The sequence below is a fragment of the Leguminivora glycinivorella genome, chromosome 22 (assembly GCF_023078275.1).
Source record: "Leguminivora glycinivorella isolate SPB_JAAS2020 chromosome 22, LegGlyc_1.1, whole genome shotgun sequence".
Lineage (NCBI taxonomy): Eukaryota > Metazoa > Arthropoda > Insecta > Lepidoptera > Tortricidae > Leguminivora > Leguminivora glycinivorella.
In genome coordinates this window covers 356775-373859 of record NC_062992.1, presented here as the reverse complement: position 1 = coordinate 373859, position 17085 = coordinate 356775, and the positions used below count along the sequence as shown (strand labels likewise).

The window sequence follows — 17085 nt, the reverse complement described above, 5'->3', positions numbered from 1 at the left end:
CATATTTGCATGAATACTTTTCAAGGTGATAAAAAACTTTTAAAACAAAAACTATTGTCTATTTTAACTATAAAACTCCCGTGAGACTCATACATATTTAAAAATATTTTATTTTTTAATAGTTTTTTTTTTAAAAAACTATTGTCCTTCGTATTTGGACTTGTGTAGTTGGCTGACTTAAGAAAAGTGATCTACTTTTTCTAATCCGAACTATACCATTATTTTTGTTACAACCTATACTTATTTCATAGTGAAATCATAATAATTAACTACATATAAAGTTACCTGCAACACCTCTTACATCCCCAGTACAGCCCCTAAATTCAAGGACTTTTAGTGCAAATACAATACAATACAATACAATACAATACAATAAATACTCTTTATTGCACACCTCACATAGACACATTACATACATTTCCTCACTACTTTAAAAAAAACTTGTATCTTCTGTCTGTTAATGAAAAGAAAATTGTAATATGTATGGAATGCATTATAGGAACAGCGTGTGTTACGGCCATACCTAAAACGCAGTCAACTGACGGCGGCGTGTGACCTTCATCCTGGCGCGCGCATAGCGACCCGCGCAGCACATCCCCGGCTGCGCTGCCCTACCACGAGTCAACCTACGTCACAATACGTCACATGCATCATCATCGCGCCATCTCACCGGCAGCCAATGACATGCATGTACGCGATATGTCGTGATCGCCAACCAATGGTGTCGCGGCTCGTCATCTCTTCGAGCCCCAATGAAGATCGACGATGACATTCACTTTCGCTTTCTCACCTTTGCTACCACGTAGCACATACCTAATTTCTATTTTGCTCATTTTTATGTAAAATTTTAATTAAGTAAAAAACATGTAAAAATCCCGGATTAAATCACTTAATTCGAAGAACCCGCTGCCTTCGTCATTTCATCAACCTGCCATCCACATCAGCGCAAATCCTGGCCATCAGCCCCAACGTATGTCTATACGCGCAGACATAAATTTTTGATCCTACGAGACCGGATGTCGACCAGCCTTGGACCCACGGATTGGATGTGAGAACGCATCGGCAGAGTGCTGCAACGACCAGAAGCTTCGGCAGCGGTGAAGATCTTCGGTGAGACGAGCCAACCTACCTTTACCTACCTTTCCCTATAACGCTTGCGTCATATCGCGCTTTTCTCAATTCCAGTGCTTGTGCTTTCGTTGTGACCCTATCGCACGTCGTCGAGTCGACCTTCGCAAAAGTCTGCAAGCAACTCGCGTCAGCTTTGCTGCTAGCTGCCTTGCTGTGCTCGACCTGGGTGGTGATTGCAACTGTAAGTACTTAGCGCCTGCCTTTATTCGATTCGCAAAATGACTGGCAAAGACGATGTAGTGTTTCACGCCGCGTTAGGTCCTAATCAAGAAACGGACACAGAAACAATTAAACAATTAAATCGTAGGCGTGGTTCCGTAAAGTGTAGGCTAACTAATTTCAAAAAGTTCGCGAGTACGTATGAGGGTTTAACTTTGTCCGATACCCAGCGCACGGAGCTCAGTTTACGCATGCAAGGGGCTCAGGGTATTTTTGATGATTTTACTGACATTCATAATCAGTTAGAAAGTTTAATTCCCGATAGCGAAATGAATTCACTTTTTGAAACCAGAGAGGCGTTCGAAAGCGAATATTACGCGATTTTAGCTAAGACGCAATGTATGGTGAAATGTTCGGAGAAAGCTAACGAACCTAAAATGCAAGCTTCTAATAATCTAGCGCAAACGGTGCGGCTCCCCGTCATTTCTTTGCCTACTTTCGACGGATCTTATGAACACTGGTTACAATTCCGCGACACATTTTCTTCGCTAGTGCATAACTCGCAAGAAATAACCAGCATTCAAAAGTTCCATTATTTAAAGTCATCGCTAAAGGGTAATGCGCTACTTGTTATCGATTCGCTTGAGTTTTCGGCAGATAATTACGCGATTGCTTGGGAATTGCTATTAAACCGCTATGATAACAGTAGATTGCTAGTACACAATCACGTAAAAGCTTTATTTTCCATACAATCGCTCAATAAAGAATCGCCGGCACTGTTAAGAAAGCTTTTAGACACAGTTTTAAAAAATTTACGCGCTTTAAAGCTGCTCGGTGAGCCCACAGAAAGCTGGGACACACTTATCATTTATTTAGTTGTTTCCAAATTAGATTCCACAACCGAACGTGAGTGGGAACAATATAAAAGCACTTTGTTACCAGTGTCGAACGAAAACAAAACCGCGCTTAAGGTAGATGATTTGCTTAAATTCATTCGCGACCGCGCCGATATGTTAGAAACATTATTGGTTACGCACAGCCGGTCTAACTTAAATAGCACTTATCCGCCGCACGATGCTAAAAAATCAAACACACATAACGCGCACACGGCTCCCAAGGTTCACTACAATGTTGTTACCGAAAAGTCCGTAGACAAATCTCACTCTAAACAAACACCAATTAAGAAGTTATGTTCTATGTGCAATGGTAAACATCCTTTGTACTCGTGTCAAGCATTTATTGATTTAAATATGCAAGATAAATTAAAATTGGTACGCGATAAAAGTTTGTGTGAGAATTGTTTACGAACTGGACATGCGCCTAGTGAATGTCGGTACGGCCCGTGTAGGAAGTGTAACAAGAAACATAATTCCATAATTCACGAGGACGAGAAGGATGAAGCCAGTGACAAGCGCTCCGTGGCACTGCTGGCGACAGACAGCGCGCCAAGGTCGCCCGCTTCCTCCTCCTCGATCCCTGATAACAACATCGCACACGCACAACACGTATTGCAGGTATCGAACGCACACATAGATGAAGATGTATACGCGCGATTGTCTTCCAGGCGTCCTGTAATACTAGCCACCGCCCTTGTCGAAATTCCAGATAATTACGGTAATTATCATAAAACGCGAGTGATTCTCGATAACGGTAGCGAAGGTTGTTTAATTACCGAAGCGTTGTGCGACAAATTAAATCCGCAAACTTTACAGTCCACTGAAGAATTAAACGGTATAGGTAATTTAGCTACACATAGTTCGCGAGCATGTGAGATCGAAATAAATTCCCTTGTTACCGATTTTAAGGCGCGATTACAATGTAGGGTTTTACCGCGATTAACCTCATCGTTGCCTACGTTTCCGAGCAAACGTAACCACTTCCGCATTCCAGACAACGTAAGTCTGGCAGATCCTAACTTTTATGAAAGTCGGCCCGTCGAGGTACTCATAGGAGCTGACCTATTCTGGGAGCTCCTCGAAGGTCTAGTTAAGATAACGCGCTTAACTAACGGTGCATACTTAATAAATACGCAGTTAGGCTGGATAGTTTCGGGACCTGTTTCCTCTAACGCGCGCAACACAAAGCCTATTAATTGTAATTTCGCGCAATCTATTGACATGCCATCATTAGATACTCAATTACGTAGGTTTTGGGAAATAGAGGAGATACAGTCCAACACCAAGTCGTACGATACGCGAAGCGAAGAAGAAATGGCATGCGAAGACCATTTCGTCAAAACTACCACCCGCCTCGAGGATGGTAGGTTTTGTGTGCAGCTCCCTCTCAAGGAGCCCCCCGAGTCTCTCGGCGACTCATTCGCGCAAGCAAAAAGACGCTATATGTCGTTAGAAAAACGTCTCAGTCGCGACCCCATATATAAAGGCATGTACAGTGACTTTATAAAAGAGTATCTCGCGTTAGGTCATATGAAACGAGTTAATACCTACGGAACCCCCAATTACTTTTTGGCCCACCACGGAATTTATCGTGCACATGCGCAAAAAACACGTCTGCGAGTTGTTTTCGACGCTAGCGCCCCCACGACCAGTGGCAAATCACTGAACGACATACAAATGGTAGGTGCGCCTATACAAGGTGATTTGGTCGCGATCTTGCTTAGGTTCCGCGAGAATAGGTATGTTGCATGCGCCGATATCGAAAAGCATTACAGGCAAGTTTTAATTGACGAATCTCAGCGCGATTTACAACTTATTCTATGGCGCGATAAGCCGAGCGACGACCTTGACATATATCAGCTGAGCACCGTAACATATGGCACGGCGGCCGCAGCCTTCCTCAGTTGCAGGTGTCTCAAACAGTTGGCGCTCGAATGTACTGACCCCGAAGTAGCTAGGACAATTAGGGACGATTTTTATGTAGACGACTTTATTTCGGGATCGTCTTCAATTCCCGAATTGTTACGAATTTGTGACGAAACCGCGAAAGTTTTAAATTCTGGCTGCTTCCCATTACGAAAGTGGGTTTTTAATTTCGAGTGTACCGATAAACGTTACAACGACGACGATACGTCTAAGGAATTATCACTAGGCGAACACGCGCATAGTAAAACTTTAGGTCTCGGTTGGTACAATAAAAGTGACGAATTGTTCTATCATACGCGACACGAAGAAAATGCGAAACCTGTCACAAAACGCATTATATTGTCCACCGCATCGCAGGTTTTCGATCCCCTCGGATTATTAAGTCCTATGATAATTATCGCCAAATGTTTACTACAACGGTTGTTTTTATTAAAGGTTGATTGGGATGCAGCTGTTCCCGATGACGTCACGCAGGCCTGGCATCGTTTCGTAAACAACCTGGCTATCTTACCTAGCATTCGCATACCACGTCATGTTATGTGTAATGACCCTATATGTATAGATTTACATATATTTACAGACGCGAGTCAAGTAGCGTATGGTACTTGCGCTTATGTACGGACAATTGATAAGCAATCAGCTGTTACCGTTCAGCTGCTTTGCTCGAAAAGTAAAGTGGCCCCAATTTCCCCTCCGCTGAGTACGCCTCGGTTGGAGCTGTCCGCGTGTTTATTGGGCGCTAAACTATTTAATAAAATTAAAGAATCGTTCCGCGCGAAATTCAATCAAGTAATATTTCATACCGATTCAACAATTGCATTGAGCTGGCTCCGAATGCAGCCTAATTTACTAAAACCTTTCGTTCAGAACAGGGTTGCACAAATCCACGAAATTACGAAAGAATATTCGTGGCATCACGTTAGTGGCAAGTGCAATCCGGCCGATTTGGTTTCCAGGGGCGTGCAGTTGGACGCACTTCGCACCTCCTCTCTGTGGTGGAATGGCCCTGATTTCCTCCATGATGTTAATTACAATGCTCAGTCTGTAGATCCGTCATTGCTGTCAGACGAGTCTCAAATACCCGAACGTAAAACTAATCCTATGACTAGTCTGGTATGCAACGATAACAATAATACATTGTTTACATTCGACAGGTTTTCTCAGTTCAATCGCATGCAGCGCGCGGCCGCGTACGTACTTCGCTTCATTCATAACGCGCGCAACAAGGATGCACGAGCACGTCGTACGGGCGCGCTCACTGTAGATGAACTGAGGCAATCTGAGAGAGTACTTTCGCGCTTATCACAATTAGAGTCATTATCGGACGTTCGCGACGAGTTGACAAAGAACAGATGTATCGCAAAGGGTTTTTTAGCTAAACTAAATTTGTTCATTGATAACAATAACCTAATTAGAGTCGGCGGGCGGCTTGCAAATTCGGCTAGGTTTGATTACAACAAAAAACATCCGATATTGCTCTCTAGTAAACATCAGTTTACAATGTTATTGTTCCGATTTGAACATAAACGATTATTACACGCTGGACCGCAGCATATATTGTTCTCGCTTCGCGAGGCCTGGTGGCCTATAAGCGGTAGGAACCTGGCAAGAAAAGTGGTTCACAATTGTGTACTTTGCGTTCGTTTTAAGGGTAAAACGTTAACTCCTATAATGGGTAATTTACCTACAGAGCGATTGGAACCCGGGTTCGCATTTGCAAATTGCGCTGTGGACTACGGAGGTCCATTTTATATTTTAAACCGGAAAGGTCGGGGAGCCACGACTATCAAGGCGTATTTATGTATATTTATATGCTTTGCTACGCGCGCAGTTCATTTAGAGTTGGTTACCGATCTCTCTTCAGAAGCATACCTACTGGCGTTGAAAAGGTTCATTTCGCGTCGCGGTAAACCTTCAAAAATATTTTCCGACAACGGACGGAACTTCGTAGGTCTCATGAACGACTTTTCAAAGTTTTTAAAATCGTGTTCTGGCGAAATAAAAGAGTACGCACTCTCGCAACAGATTGAATTTATTATGACGCCACCTTATGCTAGTCATTTTGCTGGTCTAGTCGAGGCTGGTGTTAAGAATTGCAAACATCACTTGCGACGTGTGATAGGTGATGTTAAATTAACCTATGAACATTTTAGCACGATTTTGACCCAATGCGAAGCCATCCTTAATTCCAGGCCCTTAAGCCCTTTGTCCTCTGACCCGCAAGACTACACTCCTTTAACCCCCGCTCACTTCCTGGTTGGACGTCCGCTGACAGCTCCTGCGTGCGCTGACCTCGTCGACGCCCCCGCACAGCGCCTGTCACGATACCAGCAAGTGGAGCAAATGCGACAACATTTCTGGGCCCGGTGGTCGAAGGAGTTCATATCCGAGCTGCAGGTCAGGACAAAATGGACGAAGAATATGGACGACTTAAAAGTGGACACCCTCGTTTTGATCAAGGAGGACCACACTCCGCCCCTCAAGTGGAGCTTAGGGCGGATCACCAAGACTTTCCCGGGCAAGGACGGCGTTTCCCGAGTAGCCGATATACGCACCTCTCGCGGCACTGTGCGCCGAGCCTTTTCGAAAATTTGCCCGCTACCTACACATGATGACTGACGTCGATGCCTCATATTCACGTTGGAAGCCAGCACTTCCAAGGCCGGGAGCTTATGTTACGGCCATACCTAAAACGCAGTCAACTGACGGCGGCGTGTGACCTTCATCCTGGCGCGCGCATAGCGACCCGCGCAGCACATCCCCGGCTGCGCTGCCCTACCACGAGTCAACCTACGTCACAATACGTCACATGCATCATCATCGCGCCATCTCACCGGCAGCCAATGACATGCATGTACGCGATATGTCGTGATCGCCAACCAATGGTGTCGCGGCTCGTCATCTCTTCGAGCCCCAATGAAGATCGACGATGACATTCACTTTCGCTTTCTCACCTTTGCTACCACGTAGCACATACCTAATTTCTATTTTGCTCATTTTTATGTAAAATTTTAATTAAGTAAAAAACATGTAAAAATCCCGGATTAAATCACTTAATTCGAAGAACCCGCTGCCTTCGTCATTTCATCAACCTGCCATCCACATCAGCGCAAATCCTGGCCATCAGCCCCAACGTATGTCTATACGCGCAGACAGCGTGAGATACGAGATTTTTTAAAAGTAGTGACGATTTGGCACCACTAGGTATATCTGTGCCTCTTTATAAAACTGCACGAATTATTTTTCGCAGATTGACCTTTTTCTCTTTAATTTGATATGGTTAAAGGGCAGTGTCAGATTCGAAAATAAAATAAAAGGCGCCAAGCCAAGCTTTATGAAGTGAGGTACAGTACTCTGGGTACATAGCCGAATGGCACAAACGCTCACGAAACGAAACGTTCGTAGATATCTGTCTCTATCGCTCTTGCGTACTGGCGCGACAGAGCCAGACAGCCTTTCGCGGCGTTTCGTTTTCGATTCGCGTCGGAGAAGCCAGCCATTCGGCTACGGGGCCTGGTGTCTGCATTACTGAGGATCGTGATCACTGTATTGTGTTAGTCGTAAAGATGTGTAGACTGTATAACGACGATCAGAGCTGTGGTGCACATGGACAACATAGCAAGGGGCAGCTTCAAACCGGGCGGCAACAAACGCCATGCTTTACGCAGCGGAGGACGAGCGCGTACGTAGCGCACCAAACGCGTTAGGTTGGAACGTGTGGTGTCATCTGAAACAATACAAATGGCCTGTGACATATGGACGGACGGATAGACTAACATACAAACGGCTGAGTTTTATCATTTTGAGATACAGAACCCTAACGAGTTCAATGTGTCCGTCAGACTTAAAGGTACTTGCCGTGAAACTAAGTGCCGACTGCTGTTATAATGCTATCCCTCTCTGTCTCACTGGATCTGCATTGGCTTGAAAGAGATTGCAATATGAGTTCAGTCACTACTTAGTTTTGCGGCATCAGTATAGCATCAGCTCTGCACACTCGCCCCCACAAATCTGAACCGTGAGGAGAGGACTAAGTAGGTACGCTTAAGCTGAGTTTAGACGTGCACGTTAATGCTGCAAGTTTTGAGACAGAAGTATATGCAAGAAAGAGGTGCAGATATTTGCCCCTCACTCTTACCAAAGACCTAGCCTAAAGACTAGACTAGACTTCGTAAAGACCGATATAGTCTAAGAAAAAAACGTACCCCAAAACCATACAGAAAAAGGTTCGGTGAGCTCAGTGTTGTCACATCTACCTATTTATAGGTAGATCTACCTATTTTGCCTCCCGTCTACCTGTCTACCTATTTCTGTCCTAAATCTACCTATTTTCTAAAATATTACTATTGTAGAAAATTCTCCATGCGTGTTACGAAATTAAGTTTTACCTGTCTTATAATTACAGCATTTTACTTAAATCGGAACGTGTTTAGTGAATAATCTGTGGCTGTCAGCTTGAAAGTCTTGATGTTTGACAGTTTTGACACTGACAGCCTGGTAGTGACAGTGACAGTGTCATTTGACAATGACATGACACTGACACTTCTGACAGCCTGACAGTGGCAGCTCTCGGAGACGCTAGCTTGTGTTTAAAATATTTTAACAAAAACATGTATAAACACCATAAAGAACTCACCAAGTAAACCAATAAATATATTTTTAATGGTTTAGAAGCATTTTTAATCATTAAAACTGGACTTACCTTAGATGGTATTAAAACAGGTAGATCTACCTATTTTTCGTTTCTAATTCTACCAGTTTCTACCTATTTTTTCACCCTGGTCTACCATTTTGTTCAAATTGTATGTGACAACACTGGGTGAGCTAGATGGCGATACACCTTTGAGGTACGCTCGGCTAGATGGCGCTAATATTAATATTTGACATTTTAAAACATATCAAGCTAAGAATATGGGCCAAATTGTCAAAACTGAGGTTCAAAAGTTTTAAGCTTGTGTCGAGAGATGGCAGTCTATGCACTGTGATTACACATTTTACTTTGACAGTCATTCTCTATAATACTCGATCCTCTTTGCTCTTACCTATAGTTGCGTCTCAAAACTTGCAGCAATAACTTGCTGGTCTAAACTCAGCTTTAGACAGACAGAACAAAGTTAGTTCAACCTGAAGCTAGTTGTAACGGCTCGCGTAGACAGAGAGGTGTTACTAACCTTGTTCTACTAGGAGGCGGTTGTGTATGTGCGTGCTCAGAGCTCGGCACACACAGCCGGCACGCACATTTGGACCGTGAGACAGTACTCTTAGAGGGCTGTATACTAACCTTGTTCAACTAGAAGCCGGTTGTTTTTGAGCGTGCTCAGAGCCTGTCCGCGCTAGGACCAGCTCGGAACATACAGCCGGCACGCACATTTGGATCGTGAGACAGTACTCTTAGAGGGCTGTATACTAACCTTGTTCAACTAGGAGGCGGTTGTGTATGAGAGTACTGAGTGCATCAGCCCGTGCTAGGACCAGCTCGGCACACACAGCCGGCACGCACATTTGCGCCGTGAGGTGAATCGCGTGCGCGTAGCTGCAGCCGAGGGCTAACCATGACTGCACAAAAAGTTAGTTATGATTTATTTATTTATCGTATGGCAAATCGTTTCTCTACTTTTAAATCCTTAAAATGTCAGACTTCAGGTAATCAATTGCGGTCGTCGATAGGCTCTTAAGATCTGCCAATTCTCCGCTAAGTTTGGTGATGTGACACTCAAAGACAATGTGGTGTAATGATAATTTCCTATAACAAGTAGTTGTTGTTGTAGAAAACAAAATAGGTCTCACTTCTTTAATCCATTATTGGATCTTTAGGACCAACCCTTTAAAATATATTCTTCACGCAATGCCATACTGTTCAACCCCAACCCCACAGTATAATAGTGGAACTTGTGGCGCCGAAAATTTATTTAGAATGAGAATCTTCATGAAATGTTCCGATCAGAGTTTCTAATGGGTCGGCAACGCGCACGTGACACCTCTTGAGTTGCCTCCAGCCTCCATAGGTTGCGGTGACCGCTTTCCATCAGGCGGGCCGTATACCTGTTTGCCACCGACGAGGTATATAAAAAAAAAAAAATGAATTCGACGCATGTAACTCAAAATAATTTAATCCTAACTACCTGTTTAAGTTTCAGTAGTAACAGGAAAGCCCAAGTAGTTTGAATCCATTTTGGACAGTCGATGGCAAACCCCAACACTATCTGCAAGTAACACTTGGTTTTATACCTCTATATTGTATAGCATTTGGTGATAATGGTGATCTGTGGGAAGGCAAATACATGACAAATCACGACAGTTTTTGATTGGAACGACTTCGCAGAACTGCTGGGCCATGGCATCGGCAGGAGTCAAGGCTTATTGTGGTTGATCATCATTCGCCCTTAACCCAATCATTTGAGGTAGGCGCAGCATGTCTACCGCTTTCATACCTGTCTATCGCATGTCATCTCATCATTTACTTTCTGTCGTTTCATAATCTCCCACACAGTCTATCCATTTTTTCCTGTAATTGAAGCAAAAATAAATGCTATTCAGCCTTTGGCTTGTCCAGCCATCGTAGTCGATGTAGGCATCCTCAAAATACCTCATCAGACGTAAGTATCAATTGCAAGAATGCTGTAATACCCAATAACCATCATCATCATCATCATTATAGGCGGAAGACACTGTTAGACAAATGCCTCCCCCAAAGATCTCCACAACCATTGGTTATTCGCCGCCCGCAACCAACCGTCTTTCTCGACCTTAAGCAACTGGTTACGTCTACTTGACTATAATTTATCCAGTGGGCATTATGATGCTTGCAATTTTATCACTTAAAGTTTCCGTCGCGTTCTGGTAAACCGTGTGAATACACAGGTCTCAGAGATGTTAATAAGTGATAAAATTTAAAGCATAACAGCCCTGCAGGGTCCATATAGTCTCACTGCATTTTCCGGATATTAAGTAGCACCTGATAAACATTAATGACAATGATAGATGTTATAAGAAATTGAGCTATAATATTACAAACCAGATGGTCAGTTGTTGGTCTCATTTTGTCCATTAAATCCAGTATTGCCTTATAAGTAGCTTGCACTTCCAGTACACTAATATTGTTGTTTCTGAATCTCAGGCACAGCTGCTTCAGTTTCACATAAATGTGAGAAAAAACCAAAACAAGGGCTGTCGGTATAATATCTAAAGCCAAAGCTGATATCAGTATTATTATCCGAAATATAAAGAAGTCTTCGCCTTCACTAATCCAGTTATATATAGCACCGATAGTGAATTTGAAAGAGAACGTTATAAAGCCGTATATCCACACAATTTTGCCAAAATGTTTCTCGAAAAAATCTTCTTGCAATTCTATTGTTAGCATTTTTGAGTCTAACATGAATTCGTATACAGTATACTTGTTCGCTATTAGAATAAGGAATGTGAAGAAATACTGGATAGCGTAGATGATCCAAAATGCATTGATCATGACCGAGCAAGCCAAGGAGATAGACGCAGCAATTCCTGTTACAATTGAGATGTAAAACGCCATTTTGTAATTATTCATTTGTTTTACAAATCCAAAGTTGAAGCCGGTAAAAATTTGGGCTAGCGTGAAAAGTGTGACCAAAGATCTGGACACCTTCCGGTTCTCCATATTAATATTAAGCACAAATGCTTTTGCAATCGGTAACATCATAACGCGACTGAAGTGTTTTAAATAGATTACCAACTGGATTCCTTCAATTTACGAACTAATTTGCTTAAAGTGCAATAAATTAAATGCACATCTGTTGACTTTCACAAATAAACATTTCACTTGTGGCACGTCAAAGGAACTTCAATAAATATCAACATCCAACACGCAATATAAATTCAATTAAGCAATAACTTTGATGAGGAAGAAAATGAGCGGACGAGTCGCCTGGTAAGTTTACATAAAAGACGGCAAAAGCACGACAGAATAGAATAGAATAGAATAGAAAACATTTATTTAACGCCACAATCACGGTAAGCACAAGGAAGGCTTGTGCTGTGGGTCAGACAATATCACATATCATATTATACGACGTACATGAATGATTTATACCTACCTAATGATTTTTTTTTGTTTGCATGTGTTCTGTTTTATTTGTACTTTGTTGTGACTCAATATGTGTGAGAATATGCTATAAACATTATTTTATGTTTTTAACTGTACGTAAACAGCAATATAATTTACAGCCACCACAATGTCCAGTATTACGAGTGTATAAGTAATGTGTGTATAACTAATAGACGCGTCGGGTGACCGGAAGGCTGGAGCATAATATCTTGCCCAGCGCATCGGCATTGCTGTTCAGCGCGGCAATGCCGCCAACCTTCTGGGCACTCTACCGGCCGGCTCTGACTTAGGTTCGATTTTTTATTTATTGGGTTTTATTTTATAGGTAGATTTAGTTTAGTAATAGTTTAATTTATTAGTTTATAGTGTAGTTTTATTTGTATTAGTTTAATTCCTTTATCAATGTAAAAATACAAATTTCCCTTGTTTTGGTTTAGTACGATGAACTAAATATCAGTATATAACTGTAAATGTTATCTATTCTAATAAATATATTTAGATTAGATTATGTCTCATGTTTAAATTTGAGGTTAGACATATATTGATCCCTGTAAGTACTAATTGAGAAGATGTAATATAGTAATGTGTCCACAACTTTGTTGTTTCACCACTTTTACATTAACAAGTATTCGTAAATCGATTTAATACGAGAGAAGAGCGAAAGTGGACTCGTTGTGTCCTTTCCGCTAAGCTTACTAATCAGGCGTTTCATGTTTACTTTCAACAAGTGTATGTACCTACAAAATAATTAAAAAATATGTTTAGCAGAATAGTACATTACTACAGAGGCCGGGACAAAGGGGGTTGCCGGCCGAAGACATATAGACGGATAGGTCTGAGGCGGGCAACCCCATTTCCCGCCGAGGTATGTATAGTGCTTTTCTCAAACATGGTATGAGATAAATAAAGTCTACTGAAAATAGTAACTTTGGATGGCTGTATCTCCTAAACGGTGCGTCGTAGCGCAAAAATAAATTTCGTTCCCTTTGATACCCCGTATACGCTTATAAAAAAACAAAAAGTAAAAAAAAAATATATAAAAAAACGAAAAAATTTTTTTTTGTATGAAAACGCACCCAAAATCAAATATTGTCTAATAGGGCCCGTACCAGTTGCAGTCGGCACGTCTATAAAGCCCCTTATAGTTTTTTTTTAATTGGCTAAATACCTGGATGTTATGTCACAATTATCTGTGTTTGGAAATTAAAAAAGAGGACTTTGCCGGCCTTGGCCTGCAAGGTTTGTATGAAATTCCATTATCTATCAATCGTCCTAGCCGCACCTGCAACGTCATACTTCGCTGCCAATTATAAGGCACATAACATCAATATTTCATACCATGTTTGAGAAAAATAATTAAAAAATATGTTTAGCAGAAAACATCTTACGGCGAAACAAGAGCGGTTATTTCTCCATACGAACGCTCTACTCGCTCTAGACTGTTTCCTCCCTGGTTTTTAACCCCCGACGAAAAAACGACGGGGTGTTATAAGTTTAACGTGTCTTTCTGTCTGTCTGTCTGTCTGTCTATTTGTGTGCGTGTCTGTCTGTGGCATCGTAGCTCCCGAACGGATGAACCGATTTAGATTTCGTTTTTTTGTTTGAAAGCTGAATTTGTTGGGAGTGTTCTTAGCCATATTTATGAAAAACGGTTCAGTATCTAGCGGTCGTGGTTTTTTTTTTCAAATTTAGCAAGCACACAGCTACAAGTCAATCGAGATAACCACGAAGGCTCTTGTTTATAAGCGATCCCGTTCAATATGTTTGTTCATGAAAATATTTAATTATACTGAACTGTGTAAGAATCTTTGAATTATAAAAATATAGCACAGCCCAATTATTTTTTATACATAGTATTTATTGGGTTGGCACAAAAGTAATGACACACTCTACAAAACTCTATACATTTCCTTTCTTAAGTTAATTGTTTTCGATAATATTCTAGTATGTTGTAGAACATTCTAGGTACTTCTAATGTGAGGGTATATAAAGCCGCCCTCGTGATTAGTTTAGATTGAAATAAAATGGACGAGCGACAAGTTCGAACACTTTACTTATACGAGTACTTGTTAGTCCACAGTGCGCGGGCTGCGGCTGACAATATCAACACTGCATTGGGCGCTAGAAGTACAAGCCATGCCACGGTGTCCAGATGGTTTGACCGTTTTAAATCAGGAGACATGAGCCTTGAAAGTCAGTCACGCTCAGGGCGACCACCTGCATTCAATGATGACGATTTACGCCGCGAACTACAGTCGAATCCTGATGCTGCTACTTGTGAATTAGCGGAAGCACTTAACTGCAGTCACCACCAGCTGCAGAACTTGGGCTGGGAGACGATACCCCACCCACCTTATTCTCCAGACCTCGCACCATCAGACTTTCATTTGTTTAGAGCCCTGAAACGACATTTGCGGGGTAAACAATTCAATGATTTCCATGATGTACAGGTGGAGTTGAACAACTTTTTCGAGGCACAGCCATCAGAGTTCTGGGCGAAAGGCATCCAAACTTTGCCGGATCGTTGGCAAGAAGTCATAGATGCTAATGGTGATTACATCATCGACTAAGCTTTTTGTATTGTAATAATAATAAAAAATATAAGGCGTAGGGATGTGACGACCCCATCGCCCATTGGTTTTACCAGTGCAATCAGTCAACGCAGGGCAGCTTGTGGCGAGCTGTTGGGGAACAGCGACCCCACGTACCCGAGTGCTCCTGGGGAGTTCTGTTACCCGTAAGGCGGGTGGGTGGGACAGTACTCTCTACCTCTGGCTTGCCTTGGCTGGCCGTCCAGAGTGGAGTCGTTAGGGCTATATGCCCCAGGGGTGGAAGTGAAAATTTGCATAAGACGCGAGTTGGTGCAGTGGCTTAACAGCCACTGGGCAGAAAGCGGTGTACACCTCTCGACACCCTTGAGTTCTCACACCGGTGTTGCCCTTGAGCCATCTTGGATGTCGCTTTTTGTGGGGGCCCATCTTGTGGGGACGAGTCACCGTCTGCCGGAAATAAAATTGGATACCGTTTTATTAGGCAGGCGTCCGGTTTTTTATCCATAGCCCAGTATTTAGTCCATCACTTTCATCAAAATAGACCAGTTCATTTTAGATTCCATTAACTCTCAAATAGTCCTTACACCCTGGCGGGTGTTGCCTCTGCGTGTGTCCCATGATACGGGCAAGGGCAACATCCGCTCGGTGTACCCCTTACATTTCATTAAAGTGTCGAAAGGGCCTCTACGTGTTGGCTTCGGCCCCGCGCACGCCTCCCAAAGGTCCGGAATACCATTGTTCCGTGATGGGAAAGACATACAAATAAAAAATATAAAACGTAAACCAAGTGTCTCATTACTTTTGTGCCAACCCAATATATTATTCTATATTAAGACATGCTACAATTTATTCAGAGTCCTAGAGTAAAACATTACATTTTCTTTAATTATAAAATACTAGCTTTTGACCGCGACTTCGCTCGCGTTAGAAAGTAGTAATGTCACTCTCCAATCTCTCCATCCCTTCAACCTACCTTCACTTAAAAAATCACGTCAATTCGTCGCTCCGTTTTGCTGTTAAATATGGACAAACAAACAGACACACACACTTTCCCATTTATAATATTAGTATGGATTGACAATTACAAAAACAAGCACGTAGTCTGCAACGTTAAATTAACAAGAGTGGCAATAGTCGATTCATTGTTAAAAGATAAAAATAATTATTTTCGCTAAGGCCGTTTCTTCGGAATCCTTCTTTAGTACAGGACCCCTGCTCCGTCCTCACATTCGAAGGCCCTCATAAGTCTCCGGGTGCCTCTCACTCTTATTGAAATTTGAAACTGTTCGAAAAAGGGAAATTTGGACCTTTACCTTTAACCAATACCTTATCCTATATTATGATTATATATTTTATTTATTTTTTAAGTGATTAAACACGAACCATGAACAACTCAATAAACACAGAGCACAGATCAATACAACAAGATGGCCCTTACAGGGCGACTCGCGGTCACCAAGCATACGACAAATCAGGTTTATAAAAGTTTGAACGCGTGCGACACCGATCAGTAGCGCCCAAGTATACGACCCGCTAACAGTGTCCGTGTCCGCTCGGGAAAAAATCTTAAATAATCAATTTTGGTTGCAAACAATGGTCTCTTACAGCATAAAGTGGTGTGGCAAGTCTTCTAACACTTCTACATGTAAAAAAGATGGAACAACATTCCACAGTTAAGTCAAATTAATTATTTTGTTGAATATTGTTTATTGTCCGCGGAGTTCATTTATACTGGTCAATATGGTTGTGCTGAGCGGCGCCGAGGCGCGTCCATCCCTCTTTACCGAGTTAACAATGTGATATGCTATCCCTTTCACGTAAACGACTAGGCATGGGGCCATGTTAGTTTATGTCTGTTGCGGGAACTTCGTACTGCCGTTCGTACCATGTGCTACCATTTTATGAAATATAAAAGAAAGCAGATTTGTAATAGTGAATAATTATCTAGAATCTGTAGAGTCTGTAGTGGTATTTAGTTCATTGATTAGTTTAGAATATTTAGTTGGTTATTTAACTTAGTAAACGTAAGTAAAAATGCACAGTTTAGTTATTAGTTACTAGAATGATTTTTATTGAGATGCTATCACAATTATCATCCTCCTTGCGTTATCCCGGCATCGGCATGCGCCACAGCTCATGGGAGCCTGGGGTCCGCTTTGGAAACTACTACCAAGATTTGGCGTAGGCACTAGTTTTATGAAAGCGACTGCCATCTGACCTTCCAACCCGAAGGGTAACTAGGCCTTATTATAATTGAATTATAATATTATAATTTGTTGCAAAACAAATTCACCACAGTACTGGTACCGGTACCATTGTCTATAATAGACATGTCCCA

At 42.1% G+C, this 17085-nt stretch overlaps 2 protein-coding genes across 2 annotated transcripts; one reads left to right on the top strand and one right to left on the bottom strand.

Moving 5' to 3' along the window:
* The first annotated feature begins 557 nt into the window (after nt 1-557).
* Nucleotides 558-6731, top strand: LOC125238053. The gene is made up of 3 exons (XM_048145342.1): nt 558-1110; nt 1186-5853; nt 6289-6731. The coding sequence occupies exons 2-3, from the start codon at nt 1350-1352 to the stop codon at nt 6729-6731; spliced, it is 4947 nt and encodes a 1648-aa protein (XP_048001299.1). The 5' UTR covers nt 558-1110; nt 1186-1349.
* A 935-nt stretch (nt 6732-7666) lies between these two features.
* LOC125238052 lies at nt 7667-10820 on the bottom strand. Its single transcript, XM_048145341.1, has 3 exons — nt 10740-10820; nt 9524-9668; nt 7667-7839 (listed from the first exon to the last, which is right to left on the bottom strand). The coding sequence occupies exons 1-3, from the start codon at nt 10818-10820 to the stop codon at nt 7667-7669; spliced, it is 399 nt and encodes a 132-aa protein (XP_048001298.1).
* Nucleotides 10821-17085: the final 6265 nt, after the last annotated feature.

Coding starts and splice junctions, on each gene's coding strand:
- LOC125238053 (XM_048145342.1), top strand. CDS start 1,350: ATGACTGGCAAAGACGATGTAGTGTTTCACGCCGCGTTAGGTCCTAAT. Junction 5,854..6,288: donor TTGCGCTGTGGACTACGGAG/GTCCATTTTATA, acceptor CCCAATGCGAAG/CCATCCTTAATTCCAGGCCC.
- LOC125238052 (XM_048145341.1), bottom strand. CDS start 10,820: ATGGTTGTGGAGATCTTTGGGGGAGGCATTTGTCTAACAGTGTCTTCC. Junction 9,669..10,739: donor ATGATGATGATGGTTATTGG/GTATTACAGCAT, acceptor CTTTTTGTGCAG/TCATGGTTAGCCCTCGGCTG. Junction 7,840..9,523: donor CCGCCTCCTAGTTGAACAAG/GTTAGTATACAG, acceptor GTATTGTTTCAG/ATGACACCACACGTTCCAAC.